Source organism: Hylobates moloch, unplaced genomic scaffold, assembly GCF_009828535.3.
Source record: "Hylobates moloch isolate HMO894 unplaced genomic scaffold, HMol_V3 SCAFFOLD_8, whole genome shotgun sequence".
In the NCBI taxonomy this organism is placed as follows: domain Eukaryota; kingdom Metazoa; phylum Chordata; class Mammalia; order Primates; family Hylobatidae; genus Hylobates; species Hylobates moloch.
This window is the reverse complement of record NW_026652283.1, coordinates 34,949,068-34,972,198: the sequence shown is the minus strand read 5'-3', so window position 1 is coordinate 34,972,198 and position 23,131 is coordinate 34,949,068. Positions and strand designations below refer to the sequence as shown.

General features: G+C 44.7%; 1 protein-coding gene across 11 annotated transcripts in view; it reads right to left on the bottom strand.

Annotated features, from left to right (window-relative positions):
* Positions 1-3,025: 3,025 nt before the first annotated feature.
* The window catches only part of AZIN2 (antizyme inhibitor 2), a 41,425-nt gene continuing 21,319 nt past the window's right edge, over positions 3,026-23,131 (bottom strand). For 8 of the 11 annotated variants that reach the window (XM_058443474.1, XM_058443477.1, XM_058443471.1 and 5 more), the window contains 2 exons: positions 5,293-5,507; positions 3,026-3,376 (listed from right to left, as the gene is read on the bottom strand). In XM_058443474.1, the coding sequence (XP_058299457.1) occupies positions 3,238-3,376; positions 5,293-5,507 (354 nt within the window). In that variant the 3' untranslated portion in view covers positions 3,026-3,237. Of the gene's footprint in view, positions 3,377-5,292; positions 5,508-19,536; positions 22,757-23,131 lie in introns of those variants that run through there. The other 3 variants (XM_058443475.1, XM_058443478.1, XM_058443476.1) reach the window with 3 other exon arrangements.

Sequence of the window (23,131 nt, the reverse complement as noted above, 5' to 3'; positions counted from 1 at the left end):
TTCTAGGTCATAAGGACACAGCAGTGAAAATAAATCAGGTTTATTCCAAGAGCCTGGAGCTCACATTCTAGAAGGGCTGACAGTTGCCCTTGAGTTATGCAACACATTATGGAGTTACGTTATAGAGTATGTTGAGTGGTGGTAGGTGCTATGAAGAAAAAGAAAACTAGTTAAGAGAAAAGAGACTGGGACATGCTATTTTCTAAAGGGTGATCCAGAAGGCTTCACCTAAAGAAAACATTTGCACAGAACCTGAATGAAGTGAGTGAGGCCCACAGATAACCCAGGAAGATCATTCTAGAGAGGGGACAGTAAATGCATGCCCAGTAGTGGAGTGTTTGAGGAACAGAGAGGAGGCCAGTGTGGCCAGGACCCAGTGTGTGAGAGGGAAGTGTGGGAGTCAGAGGGCCAGCTGGCCAAGGACTTTAAATTTCATTCTTGGTGAAATGGAATCCCAGGAGGTACGGCATCTGGCTGCTGAGTGGAGGATGGACTGTGGAGGGGAAAGGGTAAGAAGGGGCCAGGCCTGAATATGAGAAGACGGAAGCTCAGATCTGTTAACTCCTTGAGGGAGAGAATGAGAGAGAGTGTGCGCGCGCATAGGAGGGGCTTCAGGAGGCACAGGTGGGTTGTAGGGAGGCATTGGGAAGAGGATGTTCCTCAGGTGATGCCCCAGGGAAGGACGGGTCTGTGAGTGGCCAACAGGAACATCTGGCTTCCAAGGCAGCCAGGAGGCATGAGGAGCCACTGCCGGTGGGTTACTCAGCAGGGAGCTTGGAGGAGGCAGTGCCCATGCAGCCAGGGGTCCGGGAGACCCCTGCTTAGATTCGCCTGCACAAGCCTGAAGCCCCTTACCATTCTCCACATTTCAGGCTTTTTTCTTCTCTTTAGAAAAAGATTGAAATAAGAAACAAAAGCAAATAACTGGGAAAAAATGACTATTAACTATTATCCTCAAGTAAGCCACATCAAGTTCTGTGTATATCTTTCTTGGAAAAGTAAATTTCACATCCTCGCTGCAAATGGAACATGAAGCACTAGAAAGGCTCCAGTGAGAAATCTGTTCAAACTCCATGACGGCCACTGTCATTGCCAAAGCCACAGAATGCCCCCTCAGTGGACCTGCTCAGAAGAGGGAATCAGCTCCACCTGGGTCTCACTGCAGCCAGCCATGAGCTCTCCCCAGGATTCCTGTGCTTTTCACAGCAGATGCCTGGTTCCAGCAGAAAACCTATGTCCCTCCCCCCAAAAGAAGTATGAGTGCTTGGAGATCTGAGATGGAAGAAGTCTCAGAGTCTGATAGATGATTACAGGCATGTTAATACCTGTAAATCGTGGCTTTGGTAGATCACGGGATAGTAGAGTAACCCTTTCTGATTGCCCTGAGTCTCTTGATATCCCAAGCTTTCAGCCTATTTATTGTCAAGATACCAAAAACTAGATCCCACCTGGAAAAGGGAGACACCCCTTGAGAACACCTGGTTCACTCCAAACCCATGCCACATTGGCTCATGAGATGACCTCAAAGCCACGTGCAGTTCTCAGGACAGGCTGAGATACTGAAGCAGAATGGCCCGGCTTACCCAGAGAGAAGCTCAAGTGAAGACAGAAAATCCATCACAATACAATGTCCAGAATAAGCAAATCCATAGAGATGGAAGGTAGATTTGTGTCATCAGGGACTGGGGAATGGGGAAAATGGAGAGTGACTGCTAATGGGTATGGGATTTCTTTCTAGGGTGATAAATATGTTCTAGAATTAACAGTGGTGATGGTTACACAACTCTGAACACACCAGAAACCACTAACTTCTCCACTTTATTTATTTATTTCTTTATTTGAGATGGGGTCTCACTCAGTCGCCCAGGCTGGAGTGCAGTGGTGTGATCTCGGCTCACTGCAACCTCAGCTCACTGCAACCTCCACCTCCCTGTTCAAGCGATTCTCCTGCCTCGGCCTCCTGAGTAGCTGGAATTACAGACACATACCACCACACCCGGCTAATTTTTGTATTTTTAGTAGAGACGGGGTTTTGCCATGTTGGCCAGGCTGGTCTCGAACTCCTGACCTCAGGTGATCACCTGCCTCAGCCTCCCAAAGTGCTGGAATTACAGGTGTGAGCCACCGCACCCAGGCTTCTGCATTTAAAAGGGTGAATTTGATGATTGCATGTGAATTATATCTCAAATCTTTTAACTGCAGCAGAAATATATTTAGAGCCCCCCTTGCAGCCACTGAGGGGGACTCTAAAATCTGAACTCCTTTGCTCAACAGCTCACACACCACAGGGGCATAATTTGAGAACCCGGCAGTGTGAAGGAGCCTTTGACCTGATAAGCACTGCCAGTCTCGGGGGATGCCAGGGCTGTCGGCACTGGACACAGCAATACTCCGTGGCCAGCCCTGTTCTAACAGGCACTGCCCAAAGAAGCGAAAGCGACCACCAGGTGTTTGCTTTACTCTGACTGCCTTGCCAACCTGCAGGGAGAGCAAGGGGGCAGGGTCCACTCAAAACCTCTGGCACACCCATTTCTTGGCTCTGTATCTTCGGTATGAATTTCCACAGCTGTGTTAAATACTCCATTACCCCTACTCTGGGCCAGGCCTTAGGCTGGGTGTTGGGCTGACACAAAGGCCATTCACCAGTTATGAGCTACATAACTGCCCATCTCAGTCCCTGACAGCAGCCCCTTCCTATGGCACCAGGCCTGGAGGCCTATGAGGAGGAAAGACAGGAGTCAGAGAAGGTGAGTGCTAGTCGGGGAGGCACACGCTGCAGCCAGGGCTCCGGACCGAGGCAGAGGGTGTGGGCTCATCAGCGCATGGTGGGGAAATCCTGCCCCAGGCCTAGCCCAGGCTGCTTTGTGAATCGAACTGCCAGATTCCGCTGCAGTTTTTAAAAACCTAAATATTTATTTATTTGCATTATATTTACAAAGGTGGGAAGGAGACCAAAGGAGACCCCAAGAACGCCCCCACACCTGGCTGACCAGGCCCCTTGCGCTGCAGAGGAGGCAGACACAGCTGGAAGGGACAGGATTTATGTTGCATACTTGAACTACAGCGAGTGTAAGACTGGTCCTATTTACAGGGCAGAAACATTACAGGTGGAGCGCGGGGATGGCAGGGTGGGCACCAGAGTCCTGGCCAAGGGTACCCTTGCCTGCCATCTTCCCCACCTCTCCCAGACGCATCTCTGAGGCCCCGCTGGGGTTCTCCGGGGGGAACGAGGCCTGCTCACATGATGCTCGCCGGGGTGAAGACAGGGCCCACACACAGGGTGTCTGTGATCTCCCAGCCGCAGGACAGAGGCTTGCACACACCCTCCACGTCATCCTCCTGTTCTGCAGCCATCAGCTGCCTTCGCAGCGCTTCCCTAGGGGTGAGAGAGGGGTGCTGCAAGTAGCCAGCATGGGGCTGGCAGGCCCGTGTACCTGGAGACGCAGCCCCATTGGGCAGAGGGCTCTCACCTCAGCCCAAGCTCAGCTGAGGGCAGGGGCAGGGACAGGTGCTGACCCCTCCCCAACTGCTTCCTACTCCCGTGTGGTCCCCACCCCTCAACAAGGGAAAGAAAGCCACATGTATCGAGCATTTACTACGGGTCAGACATGCCAGGCACTTATCTATTTGTCTTCCCAAAAACCCCATGAGGGAGGCATTACCATCCCTAGTGCATTGATGATGTAATCAATCAGTTCCCCAGAGAGAGAAGTGACCTACCTAAGCTCACATCCCTAGTAGGAAGTAGAACTAGGACTGAACCCAGCTCTCACTCCAAAGCCCACATTCATCCACCCCAGGCTTGGGACTTCAAACAAAATCACATCCCATTTTCTCAAACAATCCCACAAACTGCTTCTCCTCCTACATACCCATATTGATCAATGGCTCCACCATCAGAGTTGGAAACAGTTGGCAATCTTGTTCCCACACCCAGTCGAGCCCTGCTGAGCCCAGCTTCTGAACATCCTCATGTGCCCCGTGGTCTCCATCCCCACGGGTAACACCATTTCAGTCTCCCTGATCTGCTCGTGCCCTCTCCAGACAGTTCTCAGCCAGGGCCCAGGTTCATCTTTCCAAAAAGCAAATCCCTGCCCTTGAGCTGCCAGCCGTTTCCCTTTGCTCTCAGGCCCTGCAAGATCAGGCCCTACCCACCTCTTCCGCCACACTCCTGGCCACACCAGCCCACACACCTGGGCCATCCACTATGGCCATCTTCTCCGCTCTTACACATGTCCTCTCCCCAGCCTGGACCCATCCTTGTCTCTCTGCCTGCATCATCAACCCTCACCTAATTCCTCCTTAGCCTTCAGGTCTCAGCTTTGGTGACAGTCCTGAGACTGGACACAGCAGAGGGATTGAATGTGCCTGGGCAAACTGCTCCTGCTTTCTGTAGCCCTCTCCCTACCCCCAAAGAGGGACCCTTCACCACTGACTAGCTGTGTGACCTCAGAAGAATGACCTCTCTGTGATAATGCTGACCCCCACAGAGTTTTGTGTGGGTGAAATAGTCATACAACGCCTAACATAAGGCCTGATGTCAGGGTTCACTGGATGTGACTCCCCCATCTTGCATGCCTCTTGCCTCACTGGATCCCAGCACTAGGCTGGTGGGGCAGGCAGGGCTACTGTCAAGCCTGTTTTCTAGATGGAAAGACCAAGGCTTAGCAAGCAGGCAGACCAAGTCTTTCCTGTGTCACACAGCAGCCACCCAACTGGTCAACTCTTTCTGCAGCTGCCCTTGTCCTCGGTCTACACAGGAACTAGGGTGGTCTTTCCAAAGTGCAAATCAGACCGTGTTATGCCCCTGCTTCAAACTGGTCCATGCCTCCCACTGCTCTCAAAGCGTGTCACTCGGCCTTCAAGCCCTTCCCAGATCTAGCCCTGCCTCCCTCTCCAGTCACAGCCACTCTCCATGAAAGCCTTGAGTGCACCACACTTGCTCTCCGTTCCTTTCTTCTGGGGAGTCCTACCACCCCCTCCTGTAGTTGCCTCCCACTTCCTCAGGGAGACCCAGAACTCATGGAGGGCTCTGCACTTCCACCAGGCACAGTATTATCACAAGGGCCTGTCTGCTTCTCTGTGCCTCCCTCAGGGCTGTGAGCTCCTCTAGGAAAGCCCAGCCTCACTTACGGCCACAGCCAGGTGCCAAGCACAGGCCTCACGTGGGACCAGCAGCCAACAGCTACTTGTCAAGTTGGATTACACAGAAGCAGAATCTCAGATCTCAGGTTTCCCTCGTTTCTGCCCAGTTCCTCCCCATACCCCCATTTTCCAGCAGGGCCCTCTTACCAGGCCACCCGGGACATGGCATAGGTGATGTGGCAGGCCTGGGTCCCCCCAAAGGGGGAACCCATGCCCACAGTGTAGGCGCCCATGTTGTCAAAGACCAGCCAGTCCCCTACGTGTAGTTGCGGCAGCCACAGGCCCTCAGCCACGCAGTCACAGCCATCAACCGCCGGGCCCCACAGGCTGCTGCTGTACACGGGCTGCTCCGTGGATGGTTTCTGTAGGAAGAGGGGATGGCCATGCCAGCTCTCCTGGGCATACAACAGCCTTGCCACTCCCTCCCTCCAAAGCCTTCTATGGCTCCCATAGCCAACAGGATCAAGTCTAGATGGGCCTCCTAGCTTAGCATTTAAGGCTATTCCCACTTCTCTGCATTCGTTGCCTCTTACACTCTGAAGTCACGAATGCCTGGTCTTAAATCCGGGTTCCAGCAGTTGTTAGCTGTGTGACCTTGGGCCAAATGCTTAATCTCTCCATGTCTCAGTTTGCTCATTTGTAAAATGGGGATAACAACAGTACCTACCTCGTAAGGTTACTGCAGGGATAAATGAGTTGGTGTATGGAGAGCATGTAGAACAGTGGCCGGCACACGGCGAGGGTGCACGGAAAGTCAGCACAATTGTAACTGTTACTGTCGTGATTGTTGTTGTTACCACCTCTGCACTTTGGTCTTCACTGGCCTCTTTCCAGACTTCGGTATGTCCACACCTCCACACCCTTCCCCGACCCTCAAATCTAGCCACACCTCCACACCCTTCCCCGACCCTCAAATCTAGCCACACCTCCACACCCTTCCCCAACCCTCAAATCTAGCCTGTCTTCTGAGCCCAGCCCTGGGGCTCCCTCGTCTATGAAGCCCTCCCAGATGTCTTCACTCCATGCCAGGCCCAGCAACAGGAGCCAGCAGTATACCAGGCTAGACTCACCCTCCCTCAGGCCCTCAGTCCAATGAGAAAGATGGACTTCCAACAACAATCACAGGGGGACCTGGCAGAGGTCACAGAGGACCCCACGAAGTAGACACAGTTACTCCCATTTCAGAAAAACTGAGGCTCTGACAGCTTAAATGACTTGCCCAAAGACACAACTACCAATGACATAAAATTTAAGACTTTTTCTTAAATGATTTCCAAATCCAGAAATTTGTAACAGACTCTGGACAACCAAGTTATCGATGCCATTTGCCACAGTGTAGGCAGGGATCCTGCCAGGCAGGTCCTAGAGTCACTGCTGAAATGTGGATGATGATGACTGTGCCCTCTGAGAGGTCTCTTCTCCCATGACTGCACTTGTTGTGCTCCAGTTACTCCAGTTGCTCTGGGCTCCCCCGGTAAACCCTACTTCCCTTCCCATACCTCCTACCTTCCCCCACCTCCTACCTTCCCCCACCTCCTACCTTCCCCCACCTCCTACCTTCCCCCACCTCCTACCTTCCCCCGTGCTATTCCCTGAGGCCCCAAATTTGCAAACTCCTATTTCTCCTTTAGATCTCAGCTAAAATGGCTTCAGGGAAGCCTTTCCTAAAGCTCCATGCTCCCTCAAGCTTTGCTTTCATAGTATTTACCATAACTCATAAATATTTGTGAAATATCTGCTCAGGCCTGTCTTCCCTGAAGACTATAAATTCCATGTGCCCAAGGGATGTGTAGGTCTTGTCATCCCCGTCTCCTCAATGCCTAGCAGGCTGGTATCCATTAGATGCTTATTCGAATAATATTTTTTAAATAAATGAATTAAAGATTGGGGAATATATGAGTGATGAGAAAGAGAAAGAATGACAAAGGGGAGAAAAAGGATATGAATAGAAGCCATCCAAAGGGTATAGACAGAAGCAACAGAGAAGACCAGCAGAGAAAAAAGGAAAGGCATTTCAATACCTTAGCCAGAGCAGGAATGAGTAAAATTGAGAAAGAAAAGTCGCAGTTTCCATAAGCAGAAATAATGCTCATATATTTGATAAAAAGTTAATTAATAAGCTATTAGTCCCATTAATAAAGAAAAACATGTACATTATGTAAGTTAAGAATGATAGCTATCCAATCTTCAGGAATTCATTCATTCAACAAGTACTTATTGAGCACCTACTAATCGCCAGGCTGTAATCTAGGAGCTGGAGATGCAGCAGTAAACACACACACAAAATAAAATTCCTGTGGTCATGAAGCTCGCATTCTAAGAAGGGGAGACAAAGGAATACTGTATATCCTTGTTCATATAACTGAACATTCTTGTTTATAAACTTTTTGTTGATGAATAAAATTAACCTCAAGTGCTCTGAATTATTTCCCTTAGCCCCACTCATTGAAAAACATTAAGGTAATGTTTAAAGATGAGTGGAGGGGATGCTCTATAAATGAATCTACAAGGATCTTTGAGAAAATAAATTTTAAAGATTCTTCCGTGGTAAAGAGAAAAGGCACCCTTGGATTATAAGAAGTTAGCATTCCCTCACTTGTTATTAGTGGTGTAAATTTAAAAAAAAAAAATAGGTGAAAAAAGATTTTAAAACTTTACATGACATAATGCAAAGCTACCCTTTTACTATTTATGTATCTATTTAACTTTTTTTTGAGACAGAGTCTCACTCTGTCATCCAGGCTGGACTGCAGTGGTGTGATCTCAGCCCACTGCAACCTCTGCCTCCTGGGTTCAAGCGATTCTCCTGTCTCAGCCTCCCGAGTAGCTGAGATTACAGGTGCCCGCCACCATGCCCAGCTAATTTTTATATTTTTAGTAGATACAGGAGTTTGCCATGTTGGCCAGGCTGGTCTCAAACTCCTGACCTCAGGTGATCTGCCACCTTGGCCTCCCAAAGTACTGAGACTGCAGGTGTGAGCCATCGTGCCCAGCCTTTTTTTTTTTAAGGAATCTGTGAAATAAATAGTCTAAAAGCCATGGCAACAAGCTTGTAAATCTCAGCTATTTTTACAAGTCTGATAATTGAGTGGAAATGGACAAGCATCTGCAAAAATCCAAGATGCCCAGTCTGCCAGCCACTAGGCCCCTCTGTGAGAGAGGGCAGGAGGTTCCTCATTTACAAAGCATACCATCACCACTTCATACCTTATCTGGGAGGCAGGTGGCATGATTGCATTCCCATTTTACAGATGAGAAAACTCAGAGAGGGCAGATGACCAGGCTCTAGGGGGAGTTAGTAGAACTCTGGGCAGTCCCAGACAAGGAGCCTCCTGGCTGCACCTAGCTGCCTTCTTCAAAGGCACAAGTCTGACAGAGCCACAGAAAAAACAAGGTCAGACATTGAAAAAGGTGCATGGCCTTGATGGAATCCCTAAATAATTCTTCAACTTTTAAAGAATAAATCAATAGGCTGGGCGCGGTGGCTCACGCCTGTAATCCCAGCACTTTAGGAAGCGGATGAGGGCGCATCACTTGAGGTCAGGAGTTCCAGACCAGCCTGGCCAACGTGGCGAAACTCTGTCTCTACTAAAAATACAAAAATTAGCTGGGTGTGGTGGTGGGCGCCTGTAGTCCCAGCTACTTGGGAGGCTGAGGCAGGAGAATGGCGTGAACCCGGGAGGCGGAGCTTGTGGTGAGCCGAGATCACGCCACTGCACTCCAGCCTGGCGACAGAGCGAGATTCCTTCTCAAATAAAAAAAAAAGAAAAGAAAAAAAATCATCCAGCCTGGCCAACATGGTGAAGCCCTGTCTCTATTAAAAATACAAAAAAACCTAGCTGGGCATGGCGGCAGGTGCCTGTAATCTCAGCTACTCGGGAGGCTGAGACAGGCGAATCATTTGAACCTGGAGGCGGAGGTTGCAGTGAGCTGAGATCGCACCACTGCACCCCAGCCTGGGTGACAGAGCAGGACTCCATCTCAAAAAAAAAAAAAAAAAAGAATAAAGCAATAATTCGTACAAAAATATTTTGAAAGACAAAAATGAGATAAACAAGGGCAACACATAAAAAGAAAAAAAAACTCTATGGCCAAAATCTCACTTATGAATATACAGGCAAAAACCTGACACGAAATCTTAGCTAACCAAATTCACAGTCATATTCAAAGAATCATCTTCAACAGTTAAATAATTTATCTCTAAAATGAAAGGTGCAGACAACAGGAGAGAAGTCAATCACTGGCCTCATAACACAGAAAATATAGATCTATGGTTCAAGTTTAATTTTCCCAATACATGTCAACATACCATTCAGTAGCCTGTAACATCTATTCTTTATTAAAACTACAGACAAAACAAAACCCCACAATGAAGAGAGACTTTTAAATAAGGATCCAACTCTGACTTCATTGAGATACACTAAAGTTCAGCCCCATCATTTTCCAAATGGAGAAACTAGAGAAGTAAGGCTCAGAGAGATTAAGTAGCTTGCTTTGCCGAAGGTTACTCAGCTGGTCTACGGCAGAGCCAGGTCTCGAACCCATGTCTTCTGATTCCAAGTCTGAAGCTTTCTGTCATCATTCCTATTTTATATATCATGAGAAATGCTAGCAATAGCTATCAAAAAAAAGAAACAAAAACGCATAATACATAGAAGATGAAGAAGTAAAATATTACACTGCAGATAATGTATTTGCCCACCTGGAAAATCTTAAGGGGGTGGGTGTGGTTACTAGAGGAAATCAATGAATTTTAGAATGCAAGCCAGCATCTCAGCTCAAAAACACAGGGAAAAGTTTTCGCTCACAATAGTAGTGAAAGCATTAAGCTATTACATTCTTGGATGTACTTGGGCCACAGTAATACTTATTCAAATAAAATAATAAAACCAGCTGGGCGTGGTGGCTCACGCCTTTAATCCCAACACTTTGGGAGGCCGAGGCAGGTGGATCACGAGGTCAGGAGATCGAGACCGTCCTGGCTAACACGGTGAAGTCCCATCTCTACTAAAAATACAAAAAATTAGCCAGGCATGGTGGCATGCACCTGTAGTCCCAGCTACTTGGGAGGCTGAGGCCTCCCAAGAGAACTGATTGAGCCCGGGAAGTGGAGGTTGCAGTGAGCCAATATTGCACCACTGCACTCCAGCCTAGGCGACAGAGCGAGACTCCGTCTCAAAAAAGTAAATAAATAAAATCTTCATGGAAGAAATAAAAGATACGAAGTTTACACTGGCCTAGCTACAAAAACTTAGTAAAGCAAAAAAAAAGAATTCTCCCTAATTTAATAACTAGATTAAATAAACTATTACTGGCCGGGCGCCATGGCTCACGCCTGTAATCCCAGCACTTTGGGAGGCCGAGGAGGGTGGATCACGAGGTCAGGAGATTGAGACCAACCTGGCTAACACGGTGAAACTCCGTCTCTACTAAATATACAAAAAATTAGCCGGGCGTAGTGGCCGGTGCCTGTATTCCCAGCTACTCGGGAGGCTGAGTTAGGAGAATGGCGTGAACCCGGGAGGCAGAGCTTGCAGTGAGCCGAGATCGCGCCACTGCACTCCAGCCTGGGCAACAGAGTGAGACTCCATCTCAAAAATAAAAAATAAAAATAAAAAAAATAAATAAACTATTACTAATTGAAATCCCCAGGATGTTTTTCTAAACATTAGAATGTGATAAAAGAATAAATGTGAGCCTATCAAAGAATAATAATAAAGCAAATGACAAACTCAGTTTTTGCTAAATAATTTATACAGAAGAACATTTATATCATGTCTAAGACATAACAAATGACAATAAAGTGAATATCTGTGTACTTACTACCCAGCTGAAGAAAGACAAAATTTCCAATATCTTTGAAACTCCCTATGTGCCCACTCCAATGACGTCCCCTCTTTCCTAACCTCTTCAGAGGTAACCACCATCCTCACTTTCATGTTCATCATTTTCTTACTTTGTTTTCCTAATCCTAAACAATGTATTGTTTAGTTCTGCACACTTTTGAAATTTATATAAATGAAATTATAGAGTATGTAATCTCTACAAGTTCACAATACACTGCATAGAATTCACTGTACAGAATACACCATAATTTCTGTATCTGCTACCCTGCCAACAAACATTAAGGTCATTTCCAGTGGTTTATATTATAAAGATGTATACATTCTGATATATCTCCTCGAACACACACGCCAAGAGTTTCTTTACAATACGGGCCTAGGAACTTGCTGTAAGGTAGGACATACGTATGTTTAAGTTTATCTGAATAATGCCTACTTGTTTCCCAAAGTAGTGATACACCACTCCCACCTAGCAGTGCCTAAGGACTCAGCTACGCCATATCCTCACCAACAGTTGGCATTATCATGCTTTTAATGTTTTTCTCATCTAGTTAGTATGAAATGCTATCTCATTTCCACTTGTATTTGCATTTCCTTGATACCACTGAGCACCTTTTCATTTTCTCTTCTGTGAATTGCCTGGTAAAGTCTCTTGCCTGTATTTCTGTTGGGTTGCTTTTTTCCTTATTTTCTTGAGATTCTTGTTTGTCTCTATTTCTTACTTAAGAATTCTTCAGGCCGGGCGCGGTGGTTCACGCCTGTAATCCTAGCACTTTGGGAGGCCGAGGCAGGAGGATCACAAGATCAGGAGTTCGAGACCAGCCTGGCCAACATGGTGAAACCCCATCTCTACTAAAAATATATATATATAAATTAGCCGGGCACGGTGGCTTGTGCCTGTAATCCCAGCTACTCGGGAGGCTGAGGTGGGAGAACTGCTTGGACCTCGGAGGCGGAGGTTGCAGTGAGCCGAGCCACTGCACTCTAGCCTGGGCGACAGAAAAAGACTCCGTCTCAGGAAAAAAAAAAAAAAAAGAATTCTTCATATATTTTGTCTACTAATCTCTTATCAATTATATATGTGTTTCAATATTCTTCCCAGTTTGCCTCAGCTGGTCTATTTCTTATGCTGGGATCAAAACTAAACTATTTTAATTACCCTCTGTGTTAGAAGTTATATTATCTTATTTCTATTCTTATAGTGGTTACTCTAGATATTTACATTTTAACATCTCAACATGGCATTCAATAGCTGTACCATCTATTCTTGATCAAAACTACAGAAAAATCAAAACAAAACTCCACAATGAAGACAGACCATTTCAATAAGGAACCAACTCTAACTTCGTGGAAATACACTGGGAATGGCCTCACTTCAAAACAAGAAGCAACATTAGTAATTAAAGTTCAGCCCCTCATTTTCCAACTGGAGAAGCTAGAGAAATAAGACTCAGGGAGATTAAGTAACTTGCCTAAGGTTACCCAGCAAGTACATGGTAGCATTCACCTTAGTGGCCTTCACAGCTCAGCCCTGGCCTGCACCTTCCAGCAAGATTCTCCCCCACTCAGCAGCAGGCTGCTTCTGTGCTGCATGGATTGTTGCAGTAGTCACCCTCTGAGAATTTTGCCACTGGTAGACTGCTGTTTCTGTGACACTGCAGCCTCTCCTCAAAGGTTGCAATATCAGCCTTGGAGGGAGGAGCCCTCCTCCTCTGTGTTTCTAAGTTCCTCCCTTGTTCACTCTCCCTCAGGACCAGGGGTGGTAGCTGATTTTACCCCTTTTAGTAATTGTAATTAACCACCTTTAGAGTTAACCATTCTTTATGTTAAAATTTCCCTGTTCAAATTACTAGTGTGGCATCTGTATCCTGATACGGTCTCTTCCTGAAATTATGATTGGACATTACACCTTCTCACTCTATACACCATTTCCTTAGCCTTTCCTGTTTTATATCTTTTTGTCTCTGTGCTACATTTGGATACTTTGTTCAACTCTATCTTCTCATTCTCTCATTCTCTCTTCTGTTGTCTCTAATATGCTGCTTACCTTGGCCATAATTTCCATTTTCATATTTTTCATTTCTAGTTCTATTTAATCCTTTTCAAAATCTGCTAAAACATATTTTTATATTCACTTATTCTTTGGTCATATTTTCAATTTCTTATTTCTTCAAACATTGTAAAAGAATGTTAGCACCTGATAATTCCAATATATGAAGTAAATGCCGGTCTGATCTGCTATCTATTGCTTTCGTGGTTCTTCCTCACAATGACTTGTTTCTTTGTATATTGTGATTTTTGACTGTGAGCTCATGTACTTTGAAACCTTATCTGTGAGAAGCCTAAACTGAAGATTCCTCCTCCAGAGAGAATTTGTTTGCTTCCGCCAGATGAAATTGTTTTGAGACTTAAGGTTTTTCAGACCATAGTTAATATGAATTTGGGCCACAAGCCCAAAAGAAGGCTGGCTTGTGGTTACAAAATCTCAATTTTTTGCTCTCTTCCAATCACTGCCAAGATCAAAACAGGGAAGTTTTCTTGCTGCCCTTCTCTGTAGAATGGGCTTTTTTCTCTAGCTGACTCTTACACTAAGGATATACTTCTTTTGGGTTATCAGCTCTACGTAAGGGCATCCTATTGGATTCTCCATCTTGACTAGGCCCTAGGAACCCACACAGATATCAAAACTGAAGGTCAATGCTACCATGATTCAGCATACACTCCAAAACAAAAATCCAGTTTCAGAATTAGGTTGCCATTTAATACATATTTGGATAATCACTGTTTTGTATGCTTGGGACACACTAATAAACAAAATACACAAAGGTCCTTGTCCTCATGGGGTTTACAGTCTAGCAGGGCGAAGGCAAACAAGTAAATTATATAGTATGTTAGAAGGTAATAAGCACTACAGAAAATAAAAAGAACACACAACACCAAAGGCACAATCCATAAAAGAAAGAATTGATAAACTGGACTTTATTAAAATTAAAAATTTCTGCACTGCAAAAGACAATATTCACCAGGCCTGGTGGCTCACACCTGTAATCCCCAGCACTTTGGGAGGTCGAGGCAGGCGGATCACTTGAGGCCAGGAGTTCGAGACCAGCCTGGACAACATGGTGAAACCCCGTCTCTACTAAAAATACAAAAATCAGCCAGGCTTGGTAGTGCATACCTGTAATCCCAGCCACTCAGGAGGCTGCGGCGGGAGAATCGCTTGAGCCTGGGAGGCGAAGGTTGCAGTGAGCCAAGATCTCACCACTGCACTCCAGCCTGGGTGACAGAGCAAGACAAAAAAAAAAAAAGAAGAAGAAAAAGAAAGAAGAAAGAAAGAAAGAAAGAAAGAAAGAAAGAAAGAAAGAAAGAAAGAAAGAAAGAAAGAAAGAAAGAAAGAAAATGTTAAGAGAAGACAAGCCACAGACTGGGAGAAAATAGTTGCAAAAGACACATCTGATAAAGGACTGTTATCTAAAATATATGAAGAACACTTAAAACTCAAAAATGAGAAAACAAACAACTAAAACTCTGTTTATAATGGTCAAAGGACTTTAACAGATAGTTCGCCAAAGAATATATACAGATGGCAAATAAGCATATGTCATCAGGGAAATATAAATTAAAACAACAAATACTACTGCACACTTGCTCAAATGGCCAAAATTTAGAACACTGGTAACACCAAATGCTGGTGTGGATGTGGAGCAACAAGAACTCCCATTCATTGCTGGTGGGAATGCAAAATGGTACAGCCGCTTTGAAATACCGTTTGGCAATTTTCTACAAAACTAAACATATTCTTCGTATTTTTAGTAGAGACGGGGTTTCACCGTGGTCTCGATTTCCTGACCTCGTGATCCGCCCGCCTCGGCCTCCCAAAGTGCTGGGATTACAAGCATGAGCCACCACGCGGGCGCCTGTAGTCCCAGCTACTCAGGAGGCTGAGGCAGGAGAATGGCGTGAACCCGGGAGGCGGAGCTTGCAGTGAGCCGAGATTGCACCACTGCACTCCAGCCTGGGCGACGGAGCGAGACTCCGTCTCAAAAAAAAACAAAAAAAAAACACAAAAAAATAAACATATTCTTACCATATGATCCAGCAATTGTACTCCTTAGTATTTACCCAAAGGAGTTAAAAATGCTTGTCACACAAAAACTTACACATAGATGTTTATAATAGCTTTAGTCATAATTGCCAAAACTTGGAAGCAACCAAGATGTCCTTCAGTAGGTGAATGGATAAACTGCTGTACACCCAGATAATGGAATATTATTCAGTGCTAAAAAGAAATGAGCTATCAAGCCATGAAATGACATGAAGGAAACTTAAGTGCATATTACTAAGTGAAAGAAGTCAATCTGGGCCACGGTGGTTCACGCCTGTAATCCCAGCACTTTGGGAGGCCAAGGTGGGCGAATCACTTGAGTTCAGGTGTTCGAGACCAGCTTGGCCAACATGGTGAAACCCCATCTCTACTAAAAATACAAAAAGTAGCTGGGCATGGTGGCACGTCTGTAATCCCAGCTACTTGGGAGGCTGAGGCAGCAGAATCACTTGAACCCAGGAGGCAGAGGCTGCAGTGAGCCAAGATCACACCACTGCACTCCAGCCTGGGCAACAGAGTGAGACTGTCTCAAATAAAAAAAAAAAAAAAGTCAATCTGAAAGTCTTTAATCCATTTTGTACATGGTGTGAGATAGCGTCCAATTTTATTCTTCTATGTGTGGATATCTAGTTTTCCTAACACCATTTATTGAAGAGACTGTCCTTTCCCATTGTGTGTCCTTGGCACGTTTGTTGAAGATCAATTGACCGTAAATGCATAGATTTATTTCTGGGCTCTCCATTCTATTCCACTGGTCTATATGTTCGTTTTTATGCCAGTACCATGCTGTTTTGCTTACTTTGTAGCTTTCTAGTATATATTTTGAAATCAGATAATGTGATGCCTCCAGCTTTCTTCTTTTTGCCCAAGATACTTTGGCTATTTAGTATCTTTTGTGGTTTTATACAAATCTGAGGATTTTTTTATACTTCTGGGAAAAAGATCATTGGAATTTTGATAGGGACTGCATTGAATCTATGGATCACTTTGGGTAGTATGGACCTTTTAACAGTATTAATTCTTCCAATTCACAAACATGGGATATCTTTCCATTTATTTATGTCCTTTTTTATTTCCTTCATCAGTGTTTTCTAGTTTTCAGTGTACAGATCTCTTACCTCCTTACATTTCCTAAGTAATTTTTTGATGTAATTGCAAATGGGATAGTTTTCTTGATTTCTTTTTCAGATAGTTAGCATATAGAAACATTGTATGTTAATTTTGTGTCTTCTAACTTTTCTGAACTTATTAAGTCTAATAGTTTTTTGGTGAAATCTTTAGAGTTTTTTGTTTTTTTTTTGAGATGGAGTCTGGCTCTGTCGCCAGGCTGGAGTGCAGTGGCGCGATCTCGGCTCACTGCAGCCTCCACCTCCCAGGCTCAAATGATTCTTTTTTTTTTTTTTTTTTTTAATTTTTTTTTTTTGAGATGGAGTCTCGCTCTGTCGCCCAGGCTGGAGTGCAGTGGCGCGATCTCGGCTCACAGCAAGCTCCGCCTCCCGGGTTCACGCCATTCTCCTGCCTCAGCCTCTCCGAGTAGCTGGGACTACAGGCGCCCGCCACCACGCCCGGCTAATTTTTTGTATTTTTAATAGAGACAGGGTTTCACCGTGGTCTCGATCTCCTGACCTCGTGATCTGCCTGCCTCGGCCTCCCAAAGTGCTGGGATTACAAGCGTGAGCCACCGCGCCCGGCCTCAAATGATTCTTGTGCCTCAGCCTCCTGAGTAGCTGGGATTACAAGCACCCACCACCATGCCCGGCTAATTTTTACATTTTTAGTAGAGACAGGGTTTCACCATGTTGTCCAGGCTGGTCTCGAACTCCTGACCTCAAGTGATCTGCCTGCCTCAGCCTCCCAAAGTGCTGGGATTACAGGCGTGAGCCACTGTGCCAGTCTTTTTGTGTGTGTGTGAGATGGCGTCTCACTCTGTTGCCCAGGCTGGAGTGTAGTGGCATGATCTCAGCTCACTGCAACCTCCACCTCCCAGGTTCAAGCAATTCTCATGCCTCAGCCTCCTGAGTAGCTAGGATTACAGGCACACACCTTTACGCCTGGCTAATTTTGTATTTTTAATAGAGACAGGGGTTCACCACATTGGCCAGGGTGGTCTTGAACTCCTGACCTCAAGTGATCCACCAGCCTTGGCCTCCCAAAGTGCTGGGATTACAGGCGTGAGCCACCACGCCCAGCCTTAGAGTTTTCTATATATAAGATAATGTCATCTGCAAACAAAGAAAATTTTACATCTCCCTTTCCCATTTGGATGTCTTTTATTTCTTCCTGTTCTCTAATTGCTCTGGCTAGGACTTCTAGTACTACACTAAATAGAAGTGGTGAGAGTGAGCATCTTAGTCTTGCTCCTGACCTTAGGATCCTTGTTGAATATAACATTAGCTGTGAGCTTGTCATATATGGCCCTTATCATGTTGAGGTACATTCCTTCCACACCCAATTTGTTGAAAGTTTTTATCATGAAACGATGCTGAATTTTGTCAAATGCTTGTTCCCCGTCTACTGAGATGATCATATGATTTTTACCCTTCATTGTGGTAATATTATAGTATATCACATTGATAAATTCAGATATGTTAAAATATCTTTGCATCCCAGGGATAAATTCCACTTGATCATGGTGTATGATCCTTTTAATGTGCTATTTAATTTGGATTGCTAGTATTTTGTTGAGGATTTTTGCATCGATGTGAACATGGCCTGTAATTTTCTTTTCTTATGGTGTATTTGGCTTTGGTGTTAAGGTAATTGTGGTCTTGTAAAATGAGTTTGGAAGTGTTTCCTCTGCTTCAGTTTTGTGGAAGAGTTTGAGAAGTATTGGTATTAATTCTTTTTTATGTTTGGTAGAATTCACCAGTAAAGCCATCAGGTCCTGGGCTTTTCTTTATTGGGAGGTTTTTGATTACTGATTCAATCTCCTAACTCACTCTTGGTCTATTCAGATTTTCTGTTTCTTCATGATTGAGGCTTTGTAGGTAATATGTGTCTAGGAATTTATCCATTTGCCTAAGTTATCCAATTTGTTGGTGTATAATTATTCTTGCTAGTAGTAGTCTCTTATGATCCTTTGAATTTCTGTGGTATCTTGTAATGTCTCCTCTTTCATTTATAATTTTATTTGAGTCTTCTCTCTTCTTAGTCTAGGGACACACTTGGTAAGTGCTATTGCAATACATTCCAGACAGATTCACACTTTTGAAAGCATAACAAACTAGAATAAAATGGAACAGCAAGTAAGAAAGCCCCATCTTGGCAATAAAAGGAGGATCTCTCTGCATGGACTGGGATAACTGTCCTGAATTTTGTCCACCAAGATTCTCATAAAACTCGCACGATACTTGCCTCCTCTCGGTTCCACCCTATACCAGATTGTATCTTGCAATTGTGAAGTGCTCATACACATTTGTTGAATTGCATCTTTACACACTGATATGGTTTGGCTTTGTGTCCCCACCCAAATCTCATCTTGAATTGTAATCCCCAGATACTGAGGGAGGGATCTGTTGGGAGGTGATTGGATCATGGGGGGCAGTTCCGCCCATGCTGTTCTTATGATAGTGAGGGAGTTCTCACAAGAGCTGATGGTTTTAAAAGTGTTTGGAAGTTCCCCCTTCACACTTTTCTCTCCTGCGGCCATGTAAGATGTGCCTGCTTCCCCTTCTGCTATGATTGTAGGTCTCCTGAGGCCTCCCTAGCCATGCAGAACTGTGTCAATTAAACCTCTTTCCTTTATAAATTACCCACTCTCGGGTATTCCTTTTTGGCAGTGTGAGAACAAACTAATACACACACTAAATATGTATCATTTTAGAGCACTCAATGAACATTTAAAATGTTTCTATATTTAAAAAGTCCACCTAACACATCAGTATTTAAAGAAAACCATATGCTCACAATATATAAAATTTTAAAGTGAAAAACAAAGTGCGCTATGACACTTTTTTAAAAAGTAGAAATCAAAAACAAGATTGGTCTTTCAAAATGTTACAGCATTGTAAATTAGAGCTTTTGGGCTTAGTTCTCTCCCCCCCACCCAGCTCTGATTATTTCCAATATTTTAGAAGTATATTAACGAAAACACCTTTTAATATCAGAGCAGCTAAAATTGGTTAAATCGTGACATTAGTAAACAAAAAGTCTTGCTTATTCTTAGCAAGACTAGACAACCTTTAGGCCAGGCGCGGTGGCTCACGCCTGTAATCCCAGCACTTTGGGAGGCCGAGGCGGGCGGATCATGAGGTCAGGAGATCGAGACCATCCTGGCTAACACAGTGAAACCCCATCTCTACTAAAAATACAAAAAAATTAGCTGGGTGAGGTGGCGGGTGCCTGTAGTCCCAGCTACTCGGGAGGCTGAGGTAGGAGAATGGCGTGAACCCCGGGGGGCGGAGCCTGTAGTGAGCCGAGATCGCGCCACTGCACTCCAGCCTGGGTGACAGTGAGACTCTGTCTCAAAAAAAAGAAAAAAAAAAAAAAGACTAGACAACCTTTTAAAACAAAATTATCAGGTCAGGCATGGTGACTCATGTCTGTAATCTCAAGGTGGGAGGATTGCTTGAACAAAACAAGGAGCTCAAGACCAGCCTGGGCAACATGGCAAAACCCCATCCCTACGAGAAATACAAAAATTAGCCAGGCATAGTGGCATGTGCCAGTAGTCCCAGCTATTCAGAAGCTGGAGTGGGAAGGATGGCTTGAGCCTCGGAGGTGGAGGCTACAGTGAGCATGATTGTGCCACTGCACTCTGGCCAGGGTGACAGAGTGTGACCCTGTCTTAAATAAAATAAAACAAAATAAAATAGTCATTAAACCCAAAAAAAGTAGAAATCAAAGTATGTTTAACAATAGTCATCTCTGAATGGTGGGATTAGTGAATCATTTTATTTTACTATTTGTGTTAAATTTTTTCTAATAAACATTCTATTTCTATAAGACTATATATATATAATAAAGATAATCTATAACAACAGAGCACAAAAGAAAGTAAGAGTTCCTTCCTATTAATTACAACAAACTTAGTTAAAACACAATAGTGTGTCAAAACTTCTATGAAAGAATAACAAAGAATTACAAAACAAAAATAATAACCGACTAGAGTGAAAAAATATTTGTATCAAACATCATATTAAATACATGCACACATGCATATGCAAGCTCATTTCTATGCGCAAGAAAAAACTTCAAGACCTCCCAAATTAAGTGAACAGAGGATATAAAAAGACATTGACATCAAAAGAAATAAAGCAATAAACAAAAACACAATGCTTTATCCTTGTCAGAGACATAGAAATGAAAGAAACAATGGCCGGGTACAGTGGCTCATGCCTGTAATCAAAGCACTTTGGGAGGCCGAGGCGGGCGGATCACTTGAGGTCAGGAGTTCAAGACCAACCTGACCAACATGGTGAAATGCTGTCTCTACTAAAAATACAGAAATTAGCCAGGTGTAGTGGCAGGCACCTGTAATCCCAGCTACTTGGGAAGCTGAGGCAGCAGAATCACTTGAACCCGGGAGGCAGAGGTTGCAGTGAGCCAAGACTGTAGCACTGCACTCCAGCCTGGGTGACAGAGTGAGACTCCATCTCAAAAAAAAAAAAAAAATCTATTTAATTCCAACATATACTGAACTTACTGTATGCCAAGTTCTGTGCTAGGGAAACAGATATGAACAGATGTGAGACCCTCAAGGGTCTCACGGTTTATTGAATGATTGATTTTTCCATTCACATTTCATTCAACAGATATTTAGTGAGCACCTACTATGTGCCAGGCACTGTGTCTGGTGCTGGGAACTCAGAGGAAACTAATTGGACAACGTGGCTGCCCTCATAGAGCCTACCTGCTAATGGAAAAGACAGACTATAGGCAAGTAAAACAAAAACAAGATAATTAACAGATTATGACGGGTTGTGAAGAAAATAAGCAGGGTATCAAAATTATCTGACTAGGGTAGGTGAGCCTACTTTAGAGAGGGCAGTCAGGAAAGGCCTCCCTGACGAGGTGACATCTGAGCTGAGACATAAGAAAGAGAATACAGCAGCTGTCTCGGGGTGAGTGGAAGAGCATTCTGGGCGAGCGAATGCAAAGGCCCTGAGAGCAGAAACAACTTAGGTGTTACAAAAACAGAAAGGAGGGGAATGGGGCTGGAGCAGGTAAGTGGAGCTGAAAACAGGGACAGGAGTGAGGGCAGAGGTGGCTGGGAAGATGGCAGGAACCTTGCTGCTTGTGGTAAAGAGTCTAGGTTTTATTCTGAGAGCAATGGGAAGCCACAGATGGTGTTAAGCAGAGGAGGGGCATAATCTTTGGGATTTTAAAAGATCATTCTGTCTGCAGCGTGGAAAATGGGTGGTAAGCCGGTAGTAGTATGGGGTGGAAAACCAGTTAACAGTTACTGCAGTAGCTCAAGCAGGAGGCAATGGTGGCTTGCATTAGGGTGGCAACAGAGAAAGAATTAACTGAAACCAAAATGTATTTTGGAACTACACTCAAGAATTGCAGGTGGACTGCGTGTGGAAGGAGAGGGAAAGCAAGAATCAAGAATAATGCCAACTTTTTTAGCTTCAGCAGTTGGCTAGTGGCAGTGCTATTTCCCAAGAGAAGTTTGGGGTTGGAAATCAAGAGTTCAGTTCTGAACAAGTTAAATTTGAGATGTCTGTGAAATCCCAGTAGGAATGTCAAGCGGGTAGTTGGATGTGCAAGTGTGGAGCTCAGGGGTGTGATCCAGGATAGAGATAGAAATTTGGGAGTGATGATAGTATGGAAGATACAAAGAGCCTCAGTCTGGAAGCATGCACCTAGGAAGTGCATATAGACAGAGAAGATCAAGGACTGAGGCCCAAGACAGTCAACACTTAAAGGGTGAGCAGGAGAAGTGCTAAGGAGACAAGGTGAGAACAGCAGAAGAGTAGCCAAGGCCCAGGATGTTGCCACAGAAGCCAGGAGAGCGGAGCATGAAAACAGAGGAGGACCAGCTGCTGGGACGGAAGAGCCACATGGAAGAGCCAGCAGCGTGGAAGGGACCTTCAAGAGCATCTTCCATGGCATCGTGGAACAGGTACCCAACTGGAGAGGCTGGAAGGGCTAAGGGAGCTGAGTGAGCAGGGGCAGTGGGCACAGATCACTCGGCGGAGAAATTCAGACATGAAGGGCAACGCCAACTTACCAAGTCTCCGGAAGAAGTTCCTGGAAACAACGTTTGGCCAGTAAATATACAAAGAGAAGTCCAGCTTTGCTAGTAATGAGGGAAATGCAAATCAAGACCCAATGAGATACCATTTTACATCCACTCCACTGGAAAAATGTTTTCAGTCTGGCAATACCCTGTGCTGGGGAAAATGCAGAGCCACCGAGTCCTTACACACTGCTGGTGGGATTGTCAGTACAACACTTCAGAAAATTGTTTGGCATTGTCGCATGAAGCCAAACATTCACATGCCCTATACCCAGCCATTCCACTCCTTGCTCACTCATCAGAGAGAGGGGAACAAGAATTCACAGCGGCAGTATTCACAGTAGCAAAAACCCAAAGACAGTCCAAATGCCTTGAGAGGAGAATGGACAAATAAACTGCAGCATACTCACCAAAAGAGCGCTACACAGCAATGAAATGAATGGACTCTAGAGACATGCAGCAGGGTGAGTGGTTCTTAGACTGTGATATGAAGGGAGAAAAAGCCCAAACAGGTTACATGCATCAAAATACCCTTTTATAAAGCAAAACACAAATACAGTAAATTATAAATACACTCGAGGAATAGATTCAGATGTGATAAACCTATACTGAAAAAGAAAGCCAGAGGATGATAACGCATGAGTCAAGATAGTGACGATTTTGCCTGGAAGGCAACGTGGGTTAAATGATAAGGATGCTTATTACTCTAAAGGGAGAACAAAGACAAGTTCTCCCGTGGAGCATTTTTATTCCAAAGCTGATTCAGACACTATTCAAACCACTAAATCTACCTAATTTCAAAAAAAATACCAGGCAGAGAAACATGTTCAAAAGCACCAAAGGGAAATTCAGGAA